Source organism: Odontesthes bonariensis, chromosome 4 (genome assembly GCF_027942865.1).
Source record: "Odontesthes bonariensis isolate fOdoBon6 chromosome 4, fOdoBon6.hap1, whole genome shotgun sequence".
NCBI classification, from domain to species: Eukaryota; Metazoa; Chordata; class Actinopteri; order Atheriniformes; family Atherinopsidae; genus Odontesthes; species Odontesthes bonariensis.
Genome location: NC_134509.1, coordinates 23,997,758 through 24,020,153, shown reverse-complemented (window position 1 = coordinate 24,020,153; position 22,396 = coordinate 23,997,758). Strand labels below are relative to the sequence as shown.

The following is a 22,396-nucleotide window of genomic DNA, read 5'->3' as shown; positions in this document are numbered from 1 at the left end:
AAATTTGCAGATGGCACAGAGTAAAGAAAAGGAAATTCTTTTAGCTGATAAGCAGATCTCCTGAATCCTCTGCAGAAACTGTAACTTTAGTCATTGTTTCTCTTTGATATCTGCGTTTGAAAAGTCTAAAGTCAAATAACCATTCCTCAAATGACCAGTTTGTCAATCTGACTTTATTCTTCCATTACCGTTACCAAGTACTGTTAAGCGCAACGTTGTAGTACAACCAGATCTCATCTATTTTTACCGATGTTTAACAGGTAAAGCACAAACAAAATAGAAGAAGTTATGATAAAAATGAACAATACAAACATGTTTCATCTTCAAAGTACATTAAAATTCTGCATAAATTAGAGACCTGAAGAACAATATTCCAGAGAGGTAATATATAAAACTGTACATGACAATACATGTGCAATACAATACAATATTTATTTAAAAAAAAGGCAAAATAGCACCATGAGAATAAAAAAAAAATCTGATTCAAAACCAAAAAAACCCACAGTTTTGACAGTAAATACTGCATTTTGTAATGTGGACAGTAAAAGCAAAGAAGGCATGTACAGAGTTTTGTACATAATTTACCTGTGTTAGTATTACACATGGACAGTCTGGTGATGCACTGTAAAAGTTCTTCTCTTTTCTGCCTTCATGTCATTACGTTTAACTGTGATTATGTTTTAAACAAATTTGTTAAAAGAAAAAGAAAAAAATCAAGACAAGTTTTATGAATTGTAAACTACTCTACGTTTCGTAAATCATGGTGACAGGATGCTTCCTCTTTTATTTTCTCTCCGTTGCAAGAAAAGCTGATCACAATCAGCCACAGGATCCTAATAAGACATTTTTGCATCAAGTCCCTCCACCCCTCTCAAACTTTCTCACTTTTTTTGCCCTTCTCTGACCCATATTTCATTATCTGTTGGCATGCCATTGTCATTCACTCTCCCTCCCCTGACGTTTTGAGGTGTGGTGAGGAGTTGTACAGTTGCTCTTAAATCTAGGTGCTCCTTAATTCACAGGAAGTTGCTGGAAATCTGACGCTGGTGGTCAAACAGGTCCTCCACCTCAGCGCTGTAAGCATCACCTGATGGGAACAGATGAAGACATAAGACAGGAAAAATAACCACAGAAACAGACAGGTTGAGTAATCGTAAGTTGTAGAAACTGAGAGGATTTGTGTGCACCGAAAAAAAACGCGCAACGGTACCTGCATGGCAACCGAAGAGGTAAACCCGTGCTCCATCGTACTTGCACCGGCAGCGCATCACATTGTTCTGGAAATCGGACTCAGCCATGTCTAAGGAAGGATTGACCTCCACCTGTACAGGAGTAGAAACAAAATATAAGATGAAGCAAGGTTAGCAAGTTACTCCTTTCTGAATCAGATTTTATTGAGAAAGACACGTAAAGACATTTTATGTAATAAATACAAAAAAATATTTGATTTCCCCTCTAAAATTACTTTAACATACTACAAGAGCTTGTGTATTAATAGGCACCTCAGTGACCAGCTATCATTCATCCATGACTAGAAGTTCTACTCACAGCTAACCTCTCTGGCAACCTTCTCAAGCTTTTTTAGGGGAATATTGAAGCATTCTTGGTCTGTCCCTGGTTAGTAAAAAATCCAAAATCCAAAGCATGACTGACTCGTACATGGTGGCGTTTCTGACTGTCAGTCTCCCACTCTAACTCCTCTGCAACTCATGAGTAAAACCCCATCATACTCCAGAGTAGATGTTATTTTTCATTCCAGCTGCACCCTACTGCAAATAGACTCAGTGCAAGCTGGAGGTCACAGCTCTACGATGGAAACAGGATCATATAATCTACAAAGAAACAGTTACACTAAGCTATCCACCATCTGCCACTTTAACTTGATGTTCTCTCCAAAAAAGTTAAGAAATAAATCAGTGACCGAGGCACTGATTGAGGCAGGCTTGGTGGCTTGGTTCAACATCCAGTGGTAATAAGTCTGGCTTAAGTGATCCAATACAAACCAAACTCAATCATTGAATACGGTGGGCCCTACAACCCATGTTCCCACAGCATCCAGAGAGACCATAACCTAAATGTAGACTAGATCCCAAACCTCTCTCTTTCATTTTCCCTGTTTATGTAGACAAGTCTCTCCAGACATAACAAAGGCAAACATTTAATTTTTCTGAAAGTCATTGATGTTTCATTTTATTTATCAAAGTTAAAAATGAAAATGTAAATCCTCAAGGCTTATATTTCAAAACCATCCAAGTGGATGAAAAGTGGATGTTTGAGAGGGACTATTTCTTGTCTTCCTGGAGGCTCCTGGCAGTAGTAGAAAGTGCAGTAACTTTCAGTCTGGGCTAAAAACTCTGCAGAGGGTGTCTTTTAATGAAAAGAAAAAAACTTTTTTCAGACAGTTATGAAATAACGTTTTTTCCATGGGACCCAACTAAGAACCCACATGCCTATTCTTTTCTCTTCTGCTATATGATCCATTATGTTTAAATTCAAGCAATGTATGACATCAGTTTCCACTGTTATCTGTGTGCAGAGGAAAAAAAAACTCAGAGATGCAGATGACAGTTTGGGGTTTGGAGCCTATCATTAGACTGTTGCCATGGTTTGTTGTTTTCCACCCTGTCTGTCTGCCTGCCATATATAAGAAAAGCACACAAATGAATTTTCCTTATGCACACATCAAACAGATAACTGGACCACATATTCAATAAAGCAACCCAGTTTCATTTTGTACATACTGTTTAAGTTTTGTGGTTCCAATTATATTTACAGCCAAAGATTTAAGATGAAAAATATTAATAACTGTGATTCTTTTTCATTACATTTTAGGCCAAATTTAGTATCAGAAACTTCTCCTATATTTTTAAACTGTAACTTGAGAGTAGCAAGTGATTTCAGCCTACTTTATAGTCCCGGTGTAAAACATCACATTAACTTGGTGGCAGCTGATGCCCTCTTAAAAACTCTTGTAATAATGTGAAACAAAGGGCGCACGGTTGGTTTTACAGAACAATGAAAGGCTGTCACTGTCATGTAAAAGTCTGTGAGGTTATGCAGCGGATTTTTTGATGCAATCAGAGGCAATCAAGCTGAGCTGGACGTGACTCATCAGCCTTAATGTATGGTCCTAAAAATGGCTGCCTCCCTGCGATGCGAAGACACAGAAACGCCCAGCAGCATGCAAGGAATACAAGGATCTACGCCCGCTTTCAGCCTCTCACTTCTTACAACAGTTTATGAAAAGCTCATCTACTGTTACACCACAATCATGACCACAAAGTGCTGCTGGGTCACCATGTCTTGGCTATGCATGACGATATGCATATCACATGTCGACAGGCTCATACAGTGAAGCCATACCACTCCTGTATGTTGTGTAAATACAGTCCACGTAGGCACGCGAGTCAAACATAAACATTTTGATTTCATGTAAACACTCAGAAAATAATTAGAAACTGTAAACACTATCGTGTTGCTGCCATCAGGCTGACAGGAATAAATAGAACAAATGACAGAGAGGGAGGACAGATGAGAAGATCACAGCATGTTGGATATCCTGGAACAGGCAGGACGTGGACAAGTTAGGCTTTTAAACAGAAAAGTTGTGCAAATGCAAAGGGCTGACAGGACTTTTCCACTGCCAACAGGTCGCACTCTGAAAGGGTGACTAATAGCAGGTCTACTTCCTATATAAATCCAGACTAAATTCACTTTCCTTAAATACCCACACACCCTTGAAACTACATACATACTATACACCTGAATGACTGGAAATACAGCCAAGGGCCATTTAGCTAAAATTACAGTCGTTTATCACAGCTTTTATCTCATGTGTGCTTTCAGATGTTGAAACAACCCCTGAATTTACTGCTCTTTGCTTCAATTCCTGATCTAAGAAGTTGAAACCAAGAGCAATGGTATTACTTCACCATGAAGACTAAATTAGAATTACCTATTTTCTGCTTTTTTTTCTTAGCTAAACTAACAGCAACGTGACTGCGTTTAGATAGCTGAAAGCTCAGTCTCACGAGAAAATGTGTGATAGGTACAAATGTAAGAGTAGTGTCACAATAAAAGGGAAGAAATCGTCAGATGGCAACGTATTCGTTTTGTATAGGTACATGATACAACTAGATCTGTGCTTTTATTAATATTCAAGCTTAACCATGTGTTTTTTAACCCTAACCATGTTTTTATAATAATCCCAACCAACCACTACTGACCACAAAGTAAAAAAGTAAAAAGTCATTGTCCAGTCTTGTATTGGATTGGGCTCAAACTTGGTTCTGTTGAAACAACAGTCTGCTTTATAACTCCACCATCTACACTGTCCTACATCCCTGTAGTTCTGTGATATCACTTTTGTTACACTCTCTAACATTTTTAAATTAAAACAGAAAATAAAGTTATTACGGATTCTTAAATAATAAGTTACAGTTTTCACATAATGCCATCTGTAGACCGACGGGCTGTCATGTTACTATTGTGATATCAATATCAGGCTTGAAAATAAGATTTATTTCTATCAGACTACTTTCTCTTTTATTTGTGGATGTTTTTGTCTGATCTTTTTAGAGCGACTAAATTACACTCCAAGTCAGAAACAAGGAACTTTGAATATTTTTACACGTTTTGATTTATTAGCTGAAATCAAATCATAGTATTATCATATGTGTCTAATCAACATGTGTCCCGTATATCAGGACACTCCTAGTAGGCTTGTTGAAAGTGTAGTAATTTAGTTTTTTTGTGAAACTGCTATGTTTACACTGTGGATCATCATAGTTGTTACACATTCAGATGTTAAACTGCATTGATGATTTACTTTATTTGACATTTTTTTGTAATAAACTGACCTGAAAGATGTATTCACCGGGTCGCACGTCTGTGACGTCGATCCACTGACAGTCAATGTCATGACGGTAAGTGTCCCAGCAGCCAACTGAGATACCCTGTTGTCCCATGTTGTAGCAGGAATATCGCTTGTGTATACCTGGAGGTACAAAACAGTTTGAAGCATATGAGTGGACATAAAAAAGCACAGTCTGTGGTGTGTACATATTGATCTAAATTTCTACCATGGTCAAAATAATTAGAAAAACTGGTCTTTTTGGATTTTTTTTAAATGAATATATCCCTTATGTATTCATTTATATATATATATTCATCCATGGTGAATTTACAGTAATACACTGAGTGTTCATTAAAAAGATTTCACTTTTGCATTTTCATGTTATAAGTCTGTTCTCATTTACAGTACTGACTTGTATACTTCATGTATAATCACGTCTTACCCTCGGGACAGTAGGTGTCCTCCAAGCAGAAGCTGGCTTTGTGACCTTCAGCCACCTTTGTCCCATTGAGGGTGAGCAGATCATAGTGGGTGAAGACCTCAATGCTGTGGTAGTGTCTGAAAATAATGCATGAAAAAAAGCATGAGAAAGATTTCCATCCAGCACGCTGCTGTTTTTGTCTTCATCTGCATCACATTCTCAAGAAAAAGACTGTGTTTATTTGAAATACAGTGTCCATAAATCCTGTTATGGTTCTATGAAGGCATCAGGCAGACACAGTCAACAACTGAGAAAGCCCAGGGGAACACATAGATCAGTTTGGTGTTGCTCTTTCCCTCATCATAGAACCTTTCCCAGAACAAACACCACCAAATGAAAGTCAAACCATGTGTTTGCTGGTTGACGAGGTAGTGATTGGGTTGTGGCTGTGCTTCTTGATCGAGGACACAGAACCACAACCGCTGAGATAAGAAGCCAGGTTGCTCAGACAACAGTCATGGTTCTGACAGTAACGACTGGGTAACCAGTGAGGAGGATGTTTATTGTAAACTTCAGTTTGGAGTTGTGTTTATTGTGTTGAAGAACAGACTTTTATATGTGTCTGACTATTTATAGCCAAGACCTAAAAAAATATTAGTTCTCCATGCTGCTCTGAGGGGTCTTATTTCACTCCCCATATCTTAAGATGCCATTCATCTTGGGCTGCAGATATTCAACATTTTAACCCCTGTAAGCATCTGAAATGCGTTTATATATTGTGCCACCACATAAGAGTCCTGTGACATGGATGTTTCGTTTTTGACCAAACCCTGCAGCTCTTAAAATCACCACATCTGGTCTTAAAAGAGCAGCTGCTGATTTAGAGTGCCAGTGTTTAGCATTTACAACAATGTGAAGAATCATTGTGTTTTTATTATCTTAGAATGACTGATTTATATTCACTGTCAGCATGGGTCACCGAGTCTGCCATGTTGCAAGGACATATTCTACAATATCCCAGTATGGACAAAACAAACCCTAGCTTAAAAGGAGGCCTTTCACATTTTAGTGGCCACCATTGTTTCTCCTACATGCAAGAGTAAGAAGAAGATTTTTTTCAGGGTTTTCCAATCTCAGCTGCACTAAATTCTTCATATTGCTCCTTTCAGTGAAAACTTCAAAGCTCTGCTAAGAGAAGCAACAGCCTCAAGGAAAAACTGTAAATATCTGTTTCAGGTTATGGAACCTTCCCAGTCTCACCTGTGACACTGATGCCATGTCCAGCTTTCCCTGGTGGCCCGAGGTCGGAAGTCAGCGCGACCCATGTTCATGATGCGGGAAGAGAAGCGCAACAGGCGGCGGTGCCCATAGGGCCAGTTCATTCTTGCAGCAGAGGAAGACAGGCAATTCTCCTCGTTAGCGCAAGTCAGCAGGTGGAGAGGTCGATCCTCCAGGTATGCGGTCTCTTGGACAAGCTGAGCATCCAACACAAGGTCAGGAGCAGCTGCAAGAGTCAGAGTTTAAGTAAAGGAATATCTTTCCAATCTTGTGTTCAGCTCATTTAAAACTGTTCTGGGAAACAAAAAAAAAAAACATTTTGAATTCCATACATTATACTTGCTTGTTTTTCTGAGGTCTTCATCATTTAACCTAACCGTGTTTCCATTTACAAGTAAAGCAAATCTGTGTATTTTGACAAGTGGCAAAAAATGTAAATCAGATACTTCCACACAGACTGGTTTAAAGTGAATAAACTAGACTGCGTACTGTTGCCAGAGGGTGATGATGTAGGCTCATGCTTGTAATTCATTAGAAGAACTAGTTACTCTAACAGGAAACAAATTTAGAGGATGAAAAAACATCTGCGGTGGACATCCACAAGAGGAAAATGGAAAGAGCTTTTTCATCAGAAATTACTTTAATTTCTGAAAATATTTGAGATGATATTTCATATCTGGGTAGGCACAACTCATTCACATCATGTTATCATTTGCTGGCTCAAACTGAAATCCATTTCTTTTGAATTTTTGCCAGGGCAGACACGATTGGCAAAAATGCTTCCAAAAGCACATCAAGCCTTCTGTGAAACAGACCAAAACCACCTTTAGAGCATAAACTTTTTTGTACATTAGTGATAAACATCGTATAAATGGCAATAGAAGCAAGTCCTCCGTGACTCAAATACAGCTTATTCCAGCTGCAGCTATAGCTATAGCTCAGCTGCTAAACTTCAACAGAGAGAAGTGGGGTACAAAAGTCTTATAAACTCTATAGCCTACTGTCTAACTCTATAGCCCTGATTTTTTTTCACTTTCAAAACATTCAAGTTTCCTAACTGATACTAACAAGCTGCATTGCGACAACTGACAGACATGTCTGGAAATGTCACGTCTTAGGGTTGTCCATGACTAAATTTTATGTTTACTTCAACTATCAGATGAAAAGGTTAGATTTTCATCCTATTTTTGCAGCTTCACTGGCTGGTGGAGATCAACAACCACAAGGTGTTAGTACTGGTTTCATGTAGTAGTAGTTCTCCCAAACACGTGTACACACCTGTAGTTCCCTTTTACAATCACCATGTAGCATAAACAGTCATTTCAGTATGTTTGCTGGTTTCGGACTTACTCTCCACACACGTGACTCCTGCAGCTCTGCCTTCTCCTCCTCTGGGACAGTAGACTTGTGTGTTTTTGCGACACTGTTGGATAGACATCTCAGTGCCAATGCAGTGAGTCCCACTCAACACCACTTCACTGGCATCTGAAGATCCTGGCCAGTACCAGGTCTCCTGTGCAGAAAAGCAAGAGGAAAACACATTTGTACACAAAATCATTGGGCTTATTTTTGTTTTAAACCCTTCTGGCATTACATGAAGTCATCCTGTAAAAAAAGAACAGAGCTGAGGGCCTATAGCAGCCTGTAAACACTAAATCTATTTTTTTATAGTCACTATCAGTACACATTATCACATTTTCCACTCTTATTCACAATTTTAAAACTGCTTGTTAAATGCTCCCAGCAGCCCCCCTGAAAACACTCAAGCTGCCTTTTCCATGCACCATTCTATTTTCAGTTTGTTTGCACTGTGAATTTCCCCCGAGCTCTCTTCGCCTCACTTTCCCTCTTTTATTTTCGGCGCACTGGAAGTGGACGTTTGAGAAGCCTGTAATTACCTCAGGCCTCGGTAATAACACAGCACAGACATACAAATGGCAGGATGGAGAGAGTGGAGGAAATACAAGAGCACAAAGAACAAAAGTTCAGACACAGAAAAAGACAGAAAAACATGGTGAATCCTGTTTTTTACCTGATGAGGTGTTGAGGCGAAGCCCAAGCCAAGCTGACGACAGACCACCATGGCTTCATTCAAGCCCCAGTTCTCACTGCATACCGAGCCCCAGCGCTTCACTCCTCCCACCTCCATCAGCACCTCCACACGGCCCTCTCCAGGGTCTCTGCCTCCTGCCAGACGCACCTGAATGTGTAGGGAAGAAACGATGTTCCTGTGTCAGTGCAAGAATATTCCTGTACTGTGGCTACAGAAGTGTGTTTTTGTGTGTATTTCTCACAGTGGCCTTCATGCCAGTGATGGGCACGTTGCAACGGACTGCCACATCTTGGTTGTGCTTGCAGCTGTAAAGTGGCACTGGTTTGTAGATACACTCTGTAATTGACTTCTCCCTGCCTGTACATTGGACACTGTTCATGTGGATGGGACCAGTACCTGCAGAGAGAGAGTATGGAGCAGCACTTGACTAATTGCCAGTGAGAGCCCACATGCAAACAGTGATACCCACACAAGCTTGCATAAAAACCTGTTGGCTCTGCAGCCACAAATGTCCACAGAAAGGAACTGAAGGCCCAGATGTGGACCTCTGATGTGGCTCAGCCATAGAGCTTTCTGCTTTATAGACCAAAATAGATTGCAAAATAGAGAAAAACCTTTCAACACATGTATGTTTGCGTAGGTGTACGAAGCCCAGGCTGAAGCCCGTTAAAGCCCAATAATTTGGCCTTAAATAGCTAATGATGTCATCACGCTTCAGGTTGTCTTCTCTGACTGCAAAAGTCATGAGCTTCTACATTATACGTTCACACAACTCATAAACTGGCTTGAGACATTTAAAACTCCCTTCTGACACTCGACCATGTTCTTTATTCAGACCATATCACCTAGTGTAATAGAACCCTAAAAGTAACACTGAAATTCTTTCTGCAAATTTCTTAATTAAGAAAAGTAGAGAGAAGGAAGTGCACCCACCATTAAAGGACGTGCTATGTGCTTATTTGGGTAGAAAGATAATGGGAGGAAATTAACATGATTATAGAGTTACTGCTGAGGTATGGCAAGAAAAAAACGAGAGTAAGAGAATGTAAGAAAGTGGGGGTCCATGTTTTTTTCTAGGAAAATGTTTACTGTAACTGTACACTTCCTGGTTCAGAAGCTATATTTTCTCACCAACACCAAAAGCATTTCCATAACAATTACATCTGAATGTTTGCTCCTACTCAGTACTGATTGCCTGACATCCTGGTTTCAAAGCAGAGCAACGTTTCTCATTCAACAAGTTTATTTGGACAGCAACACATGTTATTGTTTTGTTCGCTGGACTTTCTTAGCGTTGTGTACACTTTTGGTCATTTGGTCATGGGTAGAGTTCCTTGATTATCAGCTGCTGTGATAGAAGCAAAAGTGAGGTTGTTATCATTTTCTCTGAGTTTATTTGTCTACTCAAGTCCATGGAGTTGGAGTGCTGCCCTCAGGAACAGCATTTAGGCTGAGAGGTGTTTAGTCTAAAGGAATGACTGCATTAAACTGATCATACTTTGGATGCATGGTGAAGTCAGGCATTGGATCAAAGTCTGTAACCTTTAGCACTTAGCCGGTTATCAAATCAGTGGCTAATGGTCTTTTCTATACTGTGTATGCTTTATGAATGAGGTTGTCTTCAAACTTGGGCCAAAAAAACACAACCTCGTTATAACTTTGTTGAAACACATAAGTATATCCCACAGTGACCTCCCAAAACATTAAGAGCTAAAATCTAAATTCAACTCTGGAAAGCACATGAAAGACTTCAAAGTGCAATCTGACTGTGTGCCCACTATGTGTGTGGCTTTGTTTGTGTCCTATCTTACCCTGTCCCAGCTGAGCCCTGTTGATAGCCTCTTTAGCCGTCCCAAAACCCAGTTCTCTGCAGACCACACTGGCAGCGCTCAAGTCCCACAGATGGTCGCACACGGTGCCCCACTTGCCCTCTTTAAGCACTTCGACCCGACCCTCTCCAAGACGGGGCCCGGACTTCAGACGGACAACAGGCTGAGAAACAAAAGGAGGAGTTTAGGTGAGAAAAGCAAGTTTGGGAAATGATGTGGAAGTCTCACACTTGGTACTCTTGTTCAGACTCATATGCTTGAAATTTAACGATCAAACTGCTTAACAAACAATATTTAATTCCTAATATTTGTTACAGGATATACATTTTTGTTTGTTATAATTCTACAGCAGGTTTTACTTTTTTCTTTAAAATATTCTGCTCTTTGTGTGAACATCTGTACCAGATGTTTCTAGCTTGACACAAAGATTGGAAACGGGTGGAAAATAACCTTGCCTTGCTCAGTGAATATTTTTGTACTGATCAAACAAAGACAATATGAAATGTTAATTAATTAGTTAGAGAAAAAATGTCCATCTGTGATTTTAAATGGAACAGTATATATAGTGTTGAGCAAATAGTTCACGATGCCACACTTACTGGGACAGCAGGTGGAGGAGGTACTCTGCCAAAATGTGTGAACTGGGATCCGGGGACACAGCGGACTACTGCGTGCATGCCCCCCTTACATGGAACATCCCCCCTGGGGAAGGACAGCTGGGCATGACACTGCGATAGTGATGCCTCCACACCCTGACACTTCACCTTCTCCACCCAGTAAGCCTTCTTACTGATCTGTGTCCTCAGCCTGGGAAGGGAATGTTGTTGAAGAATGAGCAGAGTGACAGTACACAGGTTTTTGATTTGTCACATTAGTCACTAGATTAAGTTAAAAAGCAGATATTGCTTTTACCTTGATGAAGGATCAGCTAATTTAGAGTCCCAAAGTTTCCTGAAAGACAGAAAACATCAAAGTCAGGATTTTTAGATTGGAGTAACAACACTACACTGAGTAGACTAAACAACCAGCTGTTCTATACATTCCCACAGTCTGGACAGTCTGAAATTCCCACCCCACCACTCGGTCTATCAAAGTTAAAGTAAACAAAGTGAAACTGCAAATATGAAGGACCCACAAGATGCTGAGAAAGGCGTCTGTGCCTCAATTGATCTCAGCCCTCAGAGACAAAAAGTGAGAAGGAAAGTAAGATTTACAATATTGGATCACAAAACTCTTTTTCTTCTTTTTTCTCGTCCTTGTCGAACCATATCCTTCGTTTCATGTCATTTTTAGATCTTCCAGTTCTATATTCATGTGTATTTCTGTTTTACTGTTTGTCTTTGAGTCTACATTGAACGTCTGGCTTGTGGCATCCATGTGGAAAAACATACGAATAAAGGATGAATAGACTACTATACATTAATCCCCGCAAAAAGCCTTATTGAGGTCTGCCAACTCCAACTGGGTTGTCTAAACTGTGTCTAGTTTAATTTGTATTACCTTAAACTAGAGTCGCATCCAAAGGGGAAATGGTGTTTATACATAAAATGAGGCCCCTTAAGCCTGGACACTACTCCCATGCATGCACACATGCGAGCTGACCACTTGCATCAGCCAGTGTGACCACAGACAGGTGCAGTGTGACTGACGCCCTTTATGAATGAGCCTGAATAAAATGAGTCAGAACGTCGATTATAGAAAAGAGGAAAGTTTATTGTGCAACCAGATTCATGATGCAATTAAATATTTGGGAAACTAAAATAAGAGATGTATTCTTGCCAGGAAAACCAATTTCACTGATTATTTTTCAAATGTCTTTGAGACTGGAAGAACTTACAATGAAAACAGAAAAGGAATCCTGAGCCAGATAAACTACCGTACAGAACATGTGCATCACAAGTTGTTCATAATCTAACAAACAAACCGTGAGGAGTTGTTGAACAGCACAGCAATGTCCCCATCACCTATAGGCGAGTACTATCACATTTTGTTTTCTGATTTCTGCTCCAATCCAGCAGTGACAAAATTAAATTTACAGTCTGGCGGATTTAACCATTTACCTGCATTTGATGAAGAGAGTCAAAGCGGCAAAGAAACAACAAATCCTTGATTCTCTTTGGATTGTAGCTGCACATAAATAGTCCAATCTTACCTAATGGCAATTTGTAAAACAGTTAAGCTGACCGGCTGTGTTGGCACAAACATGTCAAACCTAGAAGTATTTTGCTATGAAAAGACAAACCAAATTTATAGTTTTTCCTTTCTGGAACATGTTACTGGCCCAGAATTTTGTTTCCGTGTGATCATCCCCTACCAAGACAACCACGGATACGTAGCCTATAATCTTAGTGTTTTTAAGTACTATGGCAACATACTTAAGTGTGTGTCTTATCAGCCAGGAAAGATGTGAACCGATCTCATATCACAAAGTGATCACAAATTGTTGAAGTTGCACTTTTCGTTTCGTTTCCTCACTCAGTTACAGAGCTGCAGTTTACTTTTCGATTCATCAGCACGTTGACGTTCAAAGTGCCGATACGTCTCCCGTACATAATGATGTCAACTTTTCACTCCTCGCTAGTGTCCATATGGCAGCAAATGCTTAGAAGGTGGAAGGAAAGAAAGCCAGATGGTTCTTATCTATGAACCCGCATGAAATCATCTGAGATTTTTTCGTAATCCTTTCAATAATTCTACTTCCCCTCCCACTTGCTATTCCATTCTTTTCTTTTCTACTGAAGGTTTCTCACCTGTGAGTGTACATGGTTAGATCTAAATGTAACAATGGTTACAGAGTTACAAAAATCACAGTGACATGGTTATGCCTTGTAGACTTTACAATTTATGGGTCATGATTTCATGTCACACTACCCTTCAAAGAAACAACACCTTAGGGATCTGGTGCTATCTCACAATTTACAACCATAGATTGTGACACTGTCACATTTTTAATCATGTGTAAACGTGCATATAACAGGTTTTGTTCTGTGAGACTGGGCTGCACACAGCCTTAATCTGGAGGTTGAAGGAGTAGGAGTGGATAAAGTCAGCCTGCGTGTTTCTCACAAAACACCTTAATGTGATGACATGGCAGTGACAATGGGCCTTTCTAACTGCAAAATGCTGAGATTACGTTTTAATCATAGTATGCTGCTTTTGTTATGTTACGAACATTACAGGATTTTTTCTTGGGATTTCACATCTTTTCCCTCATTCATTTTTTTTTTTTTGAGGGGGGGGTAACCTTTAATTACCATCACTGATTAAATTAAATTTGTCTGTGGTTGTTCAGCTGGATGGGACACAAAATTTGATGTGACATTGAAAATGTAATTTGGGCTATTTCCTTCCTTTTTCCGTCCCTCTTTTTTTTCACATACTTTTTAAAAATTCTCCCAATTATTTGCTTGTGACTGTCCTCTTGTTTGTGAGAGTTGATCTCTCTGTGTGTGTGTGTGTTACACTATTTAAAGTGTTATATAACACAGTGGTAAATCAAAATGAGAGAGACAGACCGTGAGGGGGTGTTAGTTCATGGTTTGGAGGCGGAGGGGAGGAGGGGTGAGAGTGCTACCCATATAATTGCCTGCTCTGCTTGGCAGTGTCTGCTTTGCGGTTCAGCAGTAGCATGTTGGTTCACACACACCAGACATGAAAATATGCACGTACATATCTACTTTCCCTGCCTTGTCTCTGTAAAAACAGAGCTCTTTAAACCCAGTGCCGTTACCCAACGTTATGAGTGCATGCTGGGAAACACGGAATGAGTGATGTAAGACTGGTGTCTCCAACTTTTATGAGATTTACTCAACTTCATGGGAAGAAAAAAAGAAGTTTTTTTTTTTGGTTTTCAGATACATTTCAGTCAAAAGGTAAGGTGTGTAACATTTACTGTCAGGTTGGAAATCAGATTAAAAGCTGTGATCACAGAACTGCTGCTAAATAATTTTAAGCAAGCAAAAACCTTTCTTTCATAGCATCTTCAGCTGGATGCTAGGTTTCTTTATGCAACTCGAACTACACAATACCAAAACCCACATTGAAAAAAGGAGCTGACAGTGAGGAAAGCAGAGATAACCTGTTATTAAAGGCTACTGCATGAATGCAGAGCTGCTTGAGTGGAACAATTGGGAGAAAGCGAGCTGCCATACTGACTCTACAACAACCGCTAGACTGTCCTATCAACCTCCATGAAACGAGGAAATCTCAAAGGGGTCGTAATGATGTACTTTCCATGAAAAGTGGGTTTTAGTATAACTGTCATAAATGCATTAAACAGGGTCTTTAAAAAGGCTGTAACTGAGGAGGGGAGGAAGAAGGAGCAGGGGGTGAAAGTAAATTGGAGGAACTGAAGAAGTTACTGTCAGCCTCAAAGAGAATGAATGTGATGAAACAATGGAACTGGAAAATGAATTTAGCACTTGCCTTTTGTACTCGCTGCAAAGTGGGGGAGTGTTTAAACATCTGTAAAAGTGCACAGAGCAACTTAACAGGCAGAGACAAAGGCAGTCACTCTAAAAGAAGAAAATAAAAAAGCAAAAACACACGGACGGAGAGCGAAGTGCTGAATCAGCTTAGGGTGTGCGACAGGTTCAGCAAAGAGAATATTCTAGGTCTGGGGATTTCTCAGACCATAATTACAGCTGTTTAAGTGCACAGAACAGATCAACAGACTGTGCAGTGGATTCCACAAGAAAGATGTGATGGGATGCAACACAGCAGGACAGTTATGAAACTGTTATGAAATGCACTGGTTGTATTGGTTCATATTCTTGCAAATTTTCTTTTAGAAATGATTCTATATTAAGATAGTTTTAGAAATAGAACTTCTGTATCCACTGCTGTTGGTCCATTTGTATGTGGCAATAGAGATTTTAACACAGATTTTTTTTGAAAATACCAAGGTAAACCAAGACATAACACAACTAATGTCTAAAATGAATCTATTTTGGAGTTATTTTGTCAAAAACTGGATACATCTGAAGACTAAAATGATGGTGATTCTTAATTAAAATCAAAGGGTTCTTTATATTCACTGTATTCCAACAAAAATGAAACTAGAAAACTAGGAAACTATATTATGTTTTCTTTGCTGTAACAAAACATGTGTGGCCCCCTTCCACTTTGAAAAATATATATTTTTATTTTTTCAAACTACTGGACATGAAAGTAACTGCACTGAGGAATACAGTCGGAGGGCATTTCACATCGTTGTTACAAAAAGACTATTTATAACATTTAAAAACTGAAGAAGTCTGCATTTGGAGGCTGGTTGGGTTTGGTGTTGGAGCTACAAACCAGACAGAAGAAAATCTGACTTCTAATTGGTGTTCTTTAATTATTTACCAGTAGGATGTTGGAAGAAATTTGTCATCAAATGCACCATCAGTGCACCACCGGTAACATTAAACAGTTTCTAATGTTGGCTGCTAAAAACGTAAATATTTTGTGTCAATCTATGTAAAAAAAAACCTTTCCTTTTTAACATCAAAACATAAATTTGGCTGATTATCAGATGACCCTGTGGAACAGATCACCCTGTGGAAATAAGAAATTTCAGAGTGATTTAAGATCTCTGTTAATCAAACTGCAACTATGGCGTCAGAAGTTAAGACTATTGTGCGTCTATGTCCATGAAAAATATTGCGTTCAACTTGAACCAGTCCGTCTAACAAGTCTATTTCTTTAGTCTTGACCAAAGAGTTTGGCCAACATTGCCATCCCTATTGAGTGACACTGCTAGTATGGCCAATCAAAATATCAGACTAACATGAAACTACTGGTCCTGTTCTGCAAAAAAAAATTCTTTCTACACTCCTTCATCTGTTTACTATTGGACAGAAATATCAGCTTCCGTCACCTCCCACATAGCTGGGTGGAGGTTGGCAAAAGACAAACATTCCTGGCCTTGTTCAGTCTTTACACAGGTTGCTGGCTAGGTTCTCGGCAAAGAAATGTGATGTTTCTCCAGACGACTCTGAGGTGTTTTTCAAGGTTGTTGTTGTCTATGTTAGCATTGGATTTGGTTTTCATGATGGAAAACCAAACAAGGCCATATTTTTAATATTAACCCCACCATTGACCTGAAAGGGCCGTTGGCTAACCTAAAAGGACCCAGTCAAATAAAAATGGATAAAGATTTCTCACAAAGCTACATCTAACCCTGACAGCTGTGAAGAAATCCTAGGAAGTAAGACACTAGTAAAATTATTACTGCTTGATGGGGCAGCTGAGGAGAAGAGGCTTGTATCCTGCCGCTGAGCAGATTATAGCAGATTGGTGACTTAGACGCTACAGAATCGACCAGTGATCAGTACAGTCATCCTCTTAGTCGAGCCCTAAAAAGACTTCTGTGGTTAGACAGACGGACACCTGGGGGGTTGTGTTTGCATGAATACTTGTGTGTGCAAGGATTCTGGACGTAGTGTGGGATGCATTGGTTTGTGATGACACGCTTGTAAGAACTTTGAAGGTTTGTGGACATTCTTCAGTGGGTGTTTATTTCCAAAGTTAGCATATTAGTAGTTGCGTCCTTACAAGTCAACATAAACATCTGGCATTATTAGTAGCGCAAAGGATTTCTGTTTGAGTGCAGTGAAACAATTGAAAATATAATTAACAGAAGGTTCAAATACCATCTTTTCTACTCGTCTGTGCAAGCAAATCAGCTGATCATCAGCAGCATCATCATTGGCGTTTTGTTTTATTTAATGAAACAAGGGTACTTACGATTTTTTTCTCTCTAGTTAAGCTGAATTCAACATGCTTCCTGAGTTTAAGGAGCACAGAGCATGCGTCTTTAGTTTCAGAAAGCTAACAAATGAATGAGGAATTTATGTTGATAAGTTGGTCAACTGTTGAAATTTTACTACTAGTACAGAAGTTAGCCCCTATGTTTTTTTTTAACTCTACACCAGCTGATGTTTTGTCCACCTAGGGGCAGCAAAAACAAGCTATGAACACGGCTGACATATTTACTTTGTGTTCCACTTTGATGGACGCTGGAACTCACACACTAAACACAAAATGTCAATTAATCAAACAATAGAAAAAATGGTCTTTTAGCCTTTTTACCCTCCCTAAAGGGCAGCCAAACAAATTTTGAGGTAGTCATACTTTTTTACTTGGTGCATCAAGCACACAAAGGTAATAAAGTGTACTTCAGATTTTTTGTGGTCCAAACTCCAATTTCTAAGGCGCACCACAATGACTCCTGTAATACCTTTAAAGCTGATCTGGCAAACATCTTAGCAAATGCTACTTCTTAGTAATAAATACGGTGAAGGCTTCTGCAAACAATACATATTCTAATACAAAGCATCATTAGCTTTTGTTTGGAGTCATGTTTTTGACCACCTGAGAAATATAGAACCAGTGTTCACTCTTTTAGTTCTGGTTTTGTACCCAGTCCCGACACTTCAGCTGCAGTTACCGATGCTCTTACATGGTGCTGTTACTAGGTGTAAAATATAAGGATTATAGCAGATTGAAAACATCTATGGGAAGAAATGCAGAGTATTTAGACATCCATCCATCCATCCATCCATCCATCCATCCATTTTCTATACCCCCCTTACCCTATTCAGGGTCGCAGGGGGATGTTTTTTACAAAGTTTATACGATATCATGGATACCAGTGAAAGATAAGACAACTAAAGCCTTAGTTCGTATTTTTTCTATATGACATGAATCCTGATAAATTGAATGCTTGGTACAAAATCAATTACAAATGTAATTTGTTTTCAATGATCCATCGTCAGGTAACAGTTTTGACAGAGCTGCACTCAGAAGTTGAAACGCCTCATTGGTAAATATACTGAAGATCAATAGAAGTGAGGTCTTAGTCTTTGTAACACATCATCCCCCTTAGAAAATGCTGCTGCACACAGTTTTAATGGCAGGTTTCTAAATGACATACGATTAGAAGCTATGTACTGTAAGGAAGGTTTCATGCAAAGACACACCATGACGATGATGATAATCTTGTAGTCTGGATCTGACATTAATAACATATTCTTCAGGACTATTTTAAAGCTCTGAGTTGCGGCCCACTCGGCCAATGGGGGAGACAGACGTTTTGGATAGCCCGACTTGAGTAATGCCAACGTGGAAATGCTATGCCAAGTGTGGTTAGAGTAATGACTGCTGTTTTGGTTAACCTCTACTACAGGTGGGCTGGAACAGCAATCCAGGTTGCCTAACACGTGAAGGATTATGTTGTCCACTACACTCTTTTATCCCTTTCATAAAGACACACACACAAGACACAAACACTATTTAACACTCCTTTTGATGGCCTCCTCTTTTAGTGGAGCCCATCCACTCTCACACACTTACCTGTAAGCGGTTTGGTCAAACTGTTCTGCCGCAGGAAATCCCAGCATGCCACAGACGACATGGCTGCTGCTCAGGTCCCATCCCTGGTCGCACACATGACGCCACTTCCCAGCGTGCTTCACTTCCAGCACTCCCTCCGTCACCAGAGCCCTATGGTTGCTGGACAGTACGGGGCGAAGACGTGCTTCCTCTAAGGGAACCCTCTCAGATCCCTGTCCATGAGAAAACATTTTCTTTTTAAGAGATTAGTAACACACGACAACCCTACTGTTTTATCTTTGAAGATCATCTTTATTCATATTGTAGAATTTTGCACCAACAAATGGGTTGACAGGGGTTTTCTTCAAGCTTTTTGAAGACTTGTGCTTCAACCCTTCAGAAGCTTTTTTGATGTACGCTGCAGGATTAATGTGAGTTAATAAACATGACGTTATCTCTCAACACATTGTCACATAGTTTAAATAAACAGCAGCAGACAGCACGCAATCGAGACAAGAATAACACGGAAAGATAACACCCTTTAATCATCACACTCTCTAATCATCCACATTTCGTGTCGTAGGCAGCAGGAAGGAAACTAAAAGCAAATACGGTGTTTCTTGAATATGTCAGGATGATTAGAAAATTGTTAGAAAATGTGACATCTATAAGTTGAAAAGAAAACAAAGGAAAACACAAGTGGTCTCAATTTCCTCTAATCTGAGATGTTTCCTTTGGGAAAGGAGCCACTGGTGGTTAAACTAAACTTCAGGCCCTGTTGGTGCAGAAGGACTGAATCTAGAAATGCTCCGGTTTTAGGAACATCTTTAATTATACATGCCCACTGGCCTGTGGCTCCACAGATGACATTTCTGTACCAGTACAAAACCAGATTGGGTGTGTTAGATGGTTTTGTGTGTCTATTTGTGTGTGTTTTTTTTTACCTGTGTGTATTGAGCATCAGTCTCCAGTCCCATGTCTGGATTTACTGGGTCTGGTTCAACATGGTTCCCGCTGAGCTGCTGATGCCTGTTGCTCCTCCTCCTGTCAGATTCGAGTTGAGGTTGAGGTTCCCTGTCCACCTGCCGCTCTTCCTCCCGTCTCAACGCCTGAGGACTGCTCCTTGCGTTCTCCTGTCTCGGCCTGTAGGATGCACCATTTGCCAGGCGTGAGGGCAGCTGGTGACCTCGAGGCGAAGCTGGGTTGGGCTGCTGGTTCGCTCCAGAGCCGCCTCGACTCCGTCGCAAGATCTGGATCTCATGGCCATTCTCTTGTGGGGAGATGTTGCTGCGGCGGGAGGTGGTTGGGTTGCGATGAAGAGCAATTTCATGGCCTCTTGCAGAGTAAGATGGGCTATGGACTGGTGGTGCAGGTGGAGCTGGAGGGGGGACAGACTGCGATGAATTCATTTGTCTTTGTTGGCTTGGCTGTTGTCTTGAGGATGAAGGTTCATCCTCTAAAGTGGCAGCGGGGAAGCCAGGTCTCCTTTCTGGGCTGCAAATGACCCCCAGATCCTCACTGTGGGTGCAATCATTGATTCCCCAACCGTTGGAGTGACAGTTTGCAACAGAGAGCTCTGTGCCCTTACAGCGCACATTGTCTAACCAGATAAGACCTATGACGAGAAAGGGTTAATCAAGAGTTAATCAATCAAGAAACAATAAAAATCAGTGAGCGATTTGGGTGCTCTTGGCTGGACGTACCTTGTCCCTGGCCAAACTTGGCACTGTGCGCCCAGGTATAGCTGCGTTGAAAGCCCAACTGCCGGCATAACACATTGGCAAGGTTAAGATTCACCTCATCATCACACACTGTGCCCCACGCTCCATTATAAAACACCTCCACACGTCCCTCATTTGCACCACGTCGACCTACGCCTGCGAGACGCACTCGCACCTCCTGCGCAGACAGCTGAGGGGGGTAGAGGAGAAGCAGGGCGAGGAGTGTAGACAGGGAGCTGAGAGAGAGCATCCTGGAAGGCTGCAAAAGCAGAACGGGGAATGAAGGAGGTCTGATGGAAATGTGGCATTCAACGAAAGTAAAACAAAGAAACTACCGAAGCTGGAGACCCCAAATAAATATGCAAGTTACCACAAAAATCCCAACAATCACGTACAGCCATGGGACTTAACATTCTTCACTGTGGCAAACATATAATTACAAACTTCTCTTCAAACCCTCATGGAACACTATGTAGTAAATGAATGATTGGCGCCTGTTTTTATACTTTAATATAATCAGTCTTATAAAGGACAGTCAGAGGCCTGAGACAGTCCAGACCTTTTGGGGTAAAAAGGAGTAATAACCAAAGCTAAAAGTAGCCTTTTCATCTAGCCAACGGAAACTCTGGTTTTCCACAAACCATTAAGCTTAGCTGCCTGTATTTATCCAAAAGACAAAAAAGCAAATAAACACTGTCATAAAAAAGGATCTCACTCATAAATAAAGTAGTAGGTCTATGACAAATAGTTTGGTTGACGAGCAATGTTTAATTCAGCCACAGTCTACATCCAAAATCTTTAACTTCTAACTGAGAGGAGAAAGCTGAGATGAGGAGCATTCTGAGGAAGAGGAGATCTGGAGGATGCTAGAGGCAGTTTCAATTGCATCCATTTAGAGGTTAATCATATTCGGCTTTGCATATGTTTTACTGCAAAACAAATATGTGCAAGTAAAGTCTGTACCTCAGACTAATGAGGTCTGAAGTGAGGTTAGTTAGAGAAGAGGTGAGTTAAGATAAATCTAAGCAGCTGCAAGGATCAACTCTTGCCTGCAGAAGGAAAAAAACAACTGTGAAACAAAAGGTGAAGCAAAGTGTTGAAAGTGAAAACTGCTGAGGTGGAACTCACCTATCTGTTGATCTCAGCCTGGAGTCACTGGGAGAAAGAAGGGAGAGCAAACTGGGAGTTTGGTCCTGCTTTCTCTCTATTCTCCTCTTCTCCCTCCCTTTTTCTTATTCTGTCACTCCCTCAGATCTGCTACTTCATCAATCCCTCCCATTTTATTCATTTTAGTGGCTTTTTTTTCTTCTTTTTTATCTGGTCACGTTTCTACTTTACATCACCAACTGCCCTTCAAAGAAATTTCTGGAAAAGGGAAATAGACCAGGGAAATCCATAAAAACACACAACAATAATCCGGATTTAAAAAAAAGATTGAGCTATTATCCTCTGAGTGTCAACATTTATGTGATTGAGCAATAATTAGAGCATCTCAGTTAAAACTTGTCAGCATGTACCCTGCAGCAGGGGGATGACCTTCTACACCAGCTACGTCTTGGCTGGTTACATATCTGAATCCATGGAACACATGAGACTTAATAAAAGACATGATATTATAAGGATCGGTCCGTATTCTGTCCTTATTAGCTCTGGACAAACCAATAAATGGATGTTAGTTTATTTGGGTTTCTAAGTCCGACCCAGTCTTTACAATCTTACAATCAGTCACAATCTTTAACGTGAAAAACGTGCTTTCCCCTTAAAGCTTCTGAGCTCTTTTATTCCACCCAATGATTAAATTGTCTTAAACATACACTCATGCACAAAGATGCATGCACACACACACACAGCCCTGGCACGTCACTGTGCCCACAGATAGTGGTGTCATAAGACAAAATACCACGTGCCCTGCAATGAAACTAC

General features: G+C 40.3%; 1 protein-coding gene across 1 annotated transcript; it reads right to left on the bottom strand.

Annotated features, from left to right (window-relative positions):
• Positions 1–10: 10 nt before the first annotated feature.
• Positions 11–21,701, bottom strand: LOC142378722 (lysyl oxidase homolog 4-like). Its single transcript, XM_075463552.1, has 15 exons — positions 21,602–21,701; positions 20,456–20,732; positions 19,697–20,367; positions 18,774–18,985; positions 11,349–11,387; positions 11,036–11,243; positions 10,419–10,599; positions 8,849–9,003; positions 8,587–8,754; positions 7,905–8,067; positions 6,537–6,780; positions 5,298–5,413; positions 4,860–4,996; positions 1,211–1,322; positions 11–1,087 (listed from the first exon to the last, which is right to left on the bottom strand). Exons 2-15 carry the CDS (start codon positions 20,721–20,723, stop codon positions 1,017–1,019), a joined length of 2,745 nt encoding a protein of 914 aa, XP_075319667.1. The 5' UTR covers positions 20,724–20,732; positions 21,602–21,701; the 3' UTR covers positions 11–1,016.
• Positions 21,702–22,396: the final 695 nt, after the last annotated feature.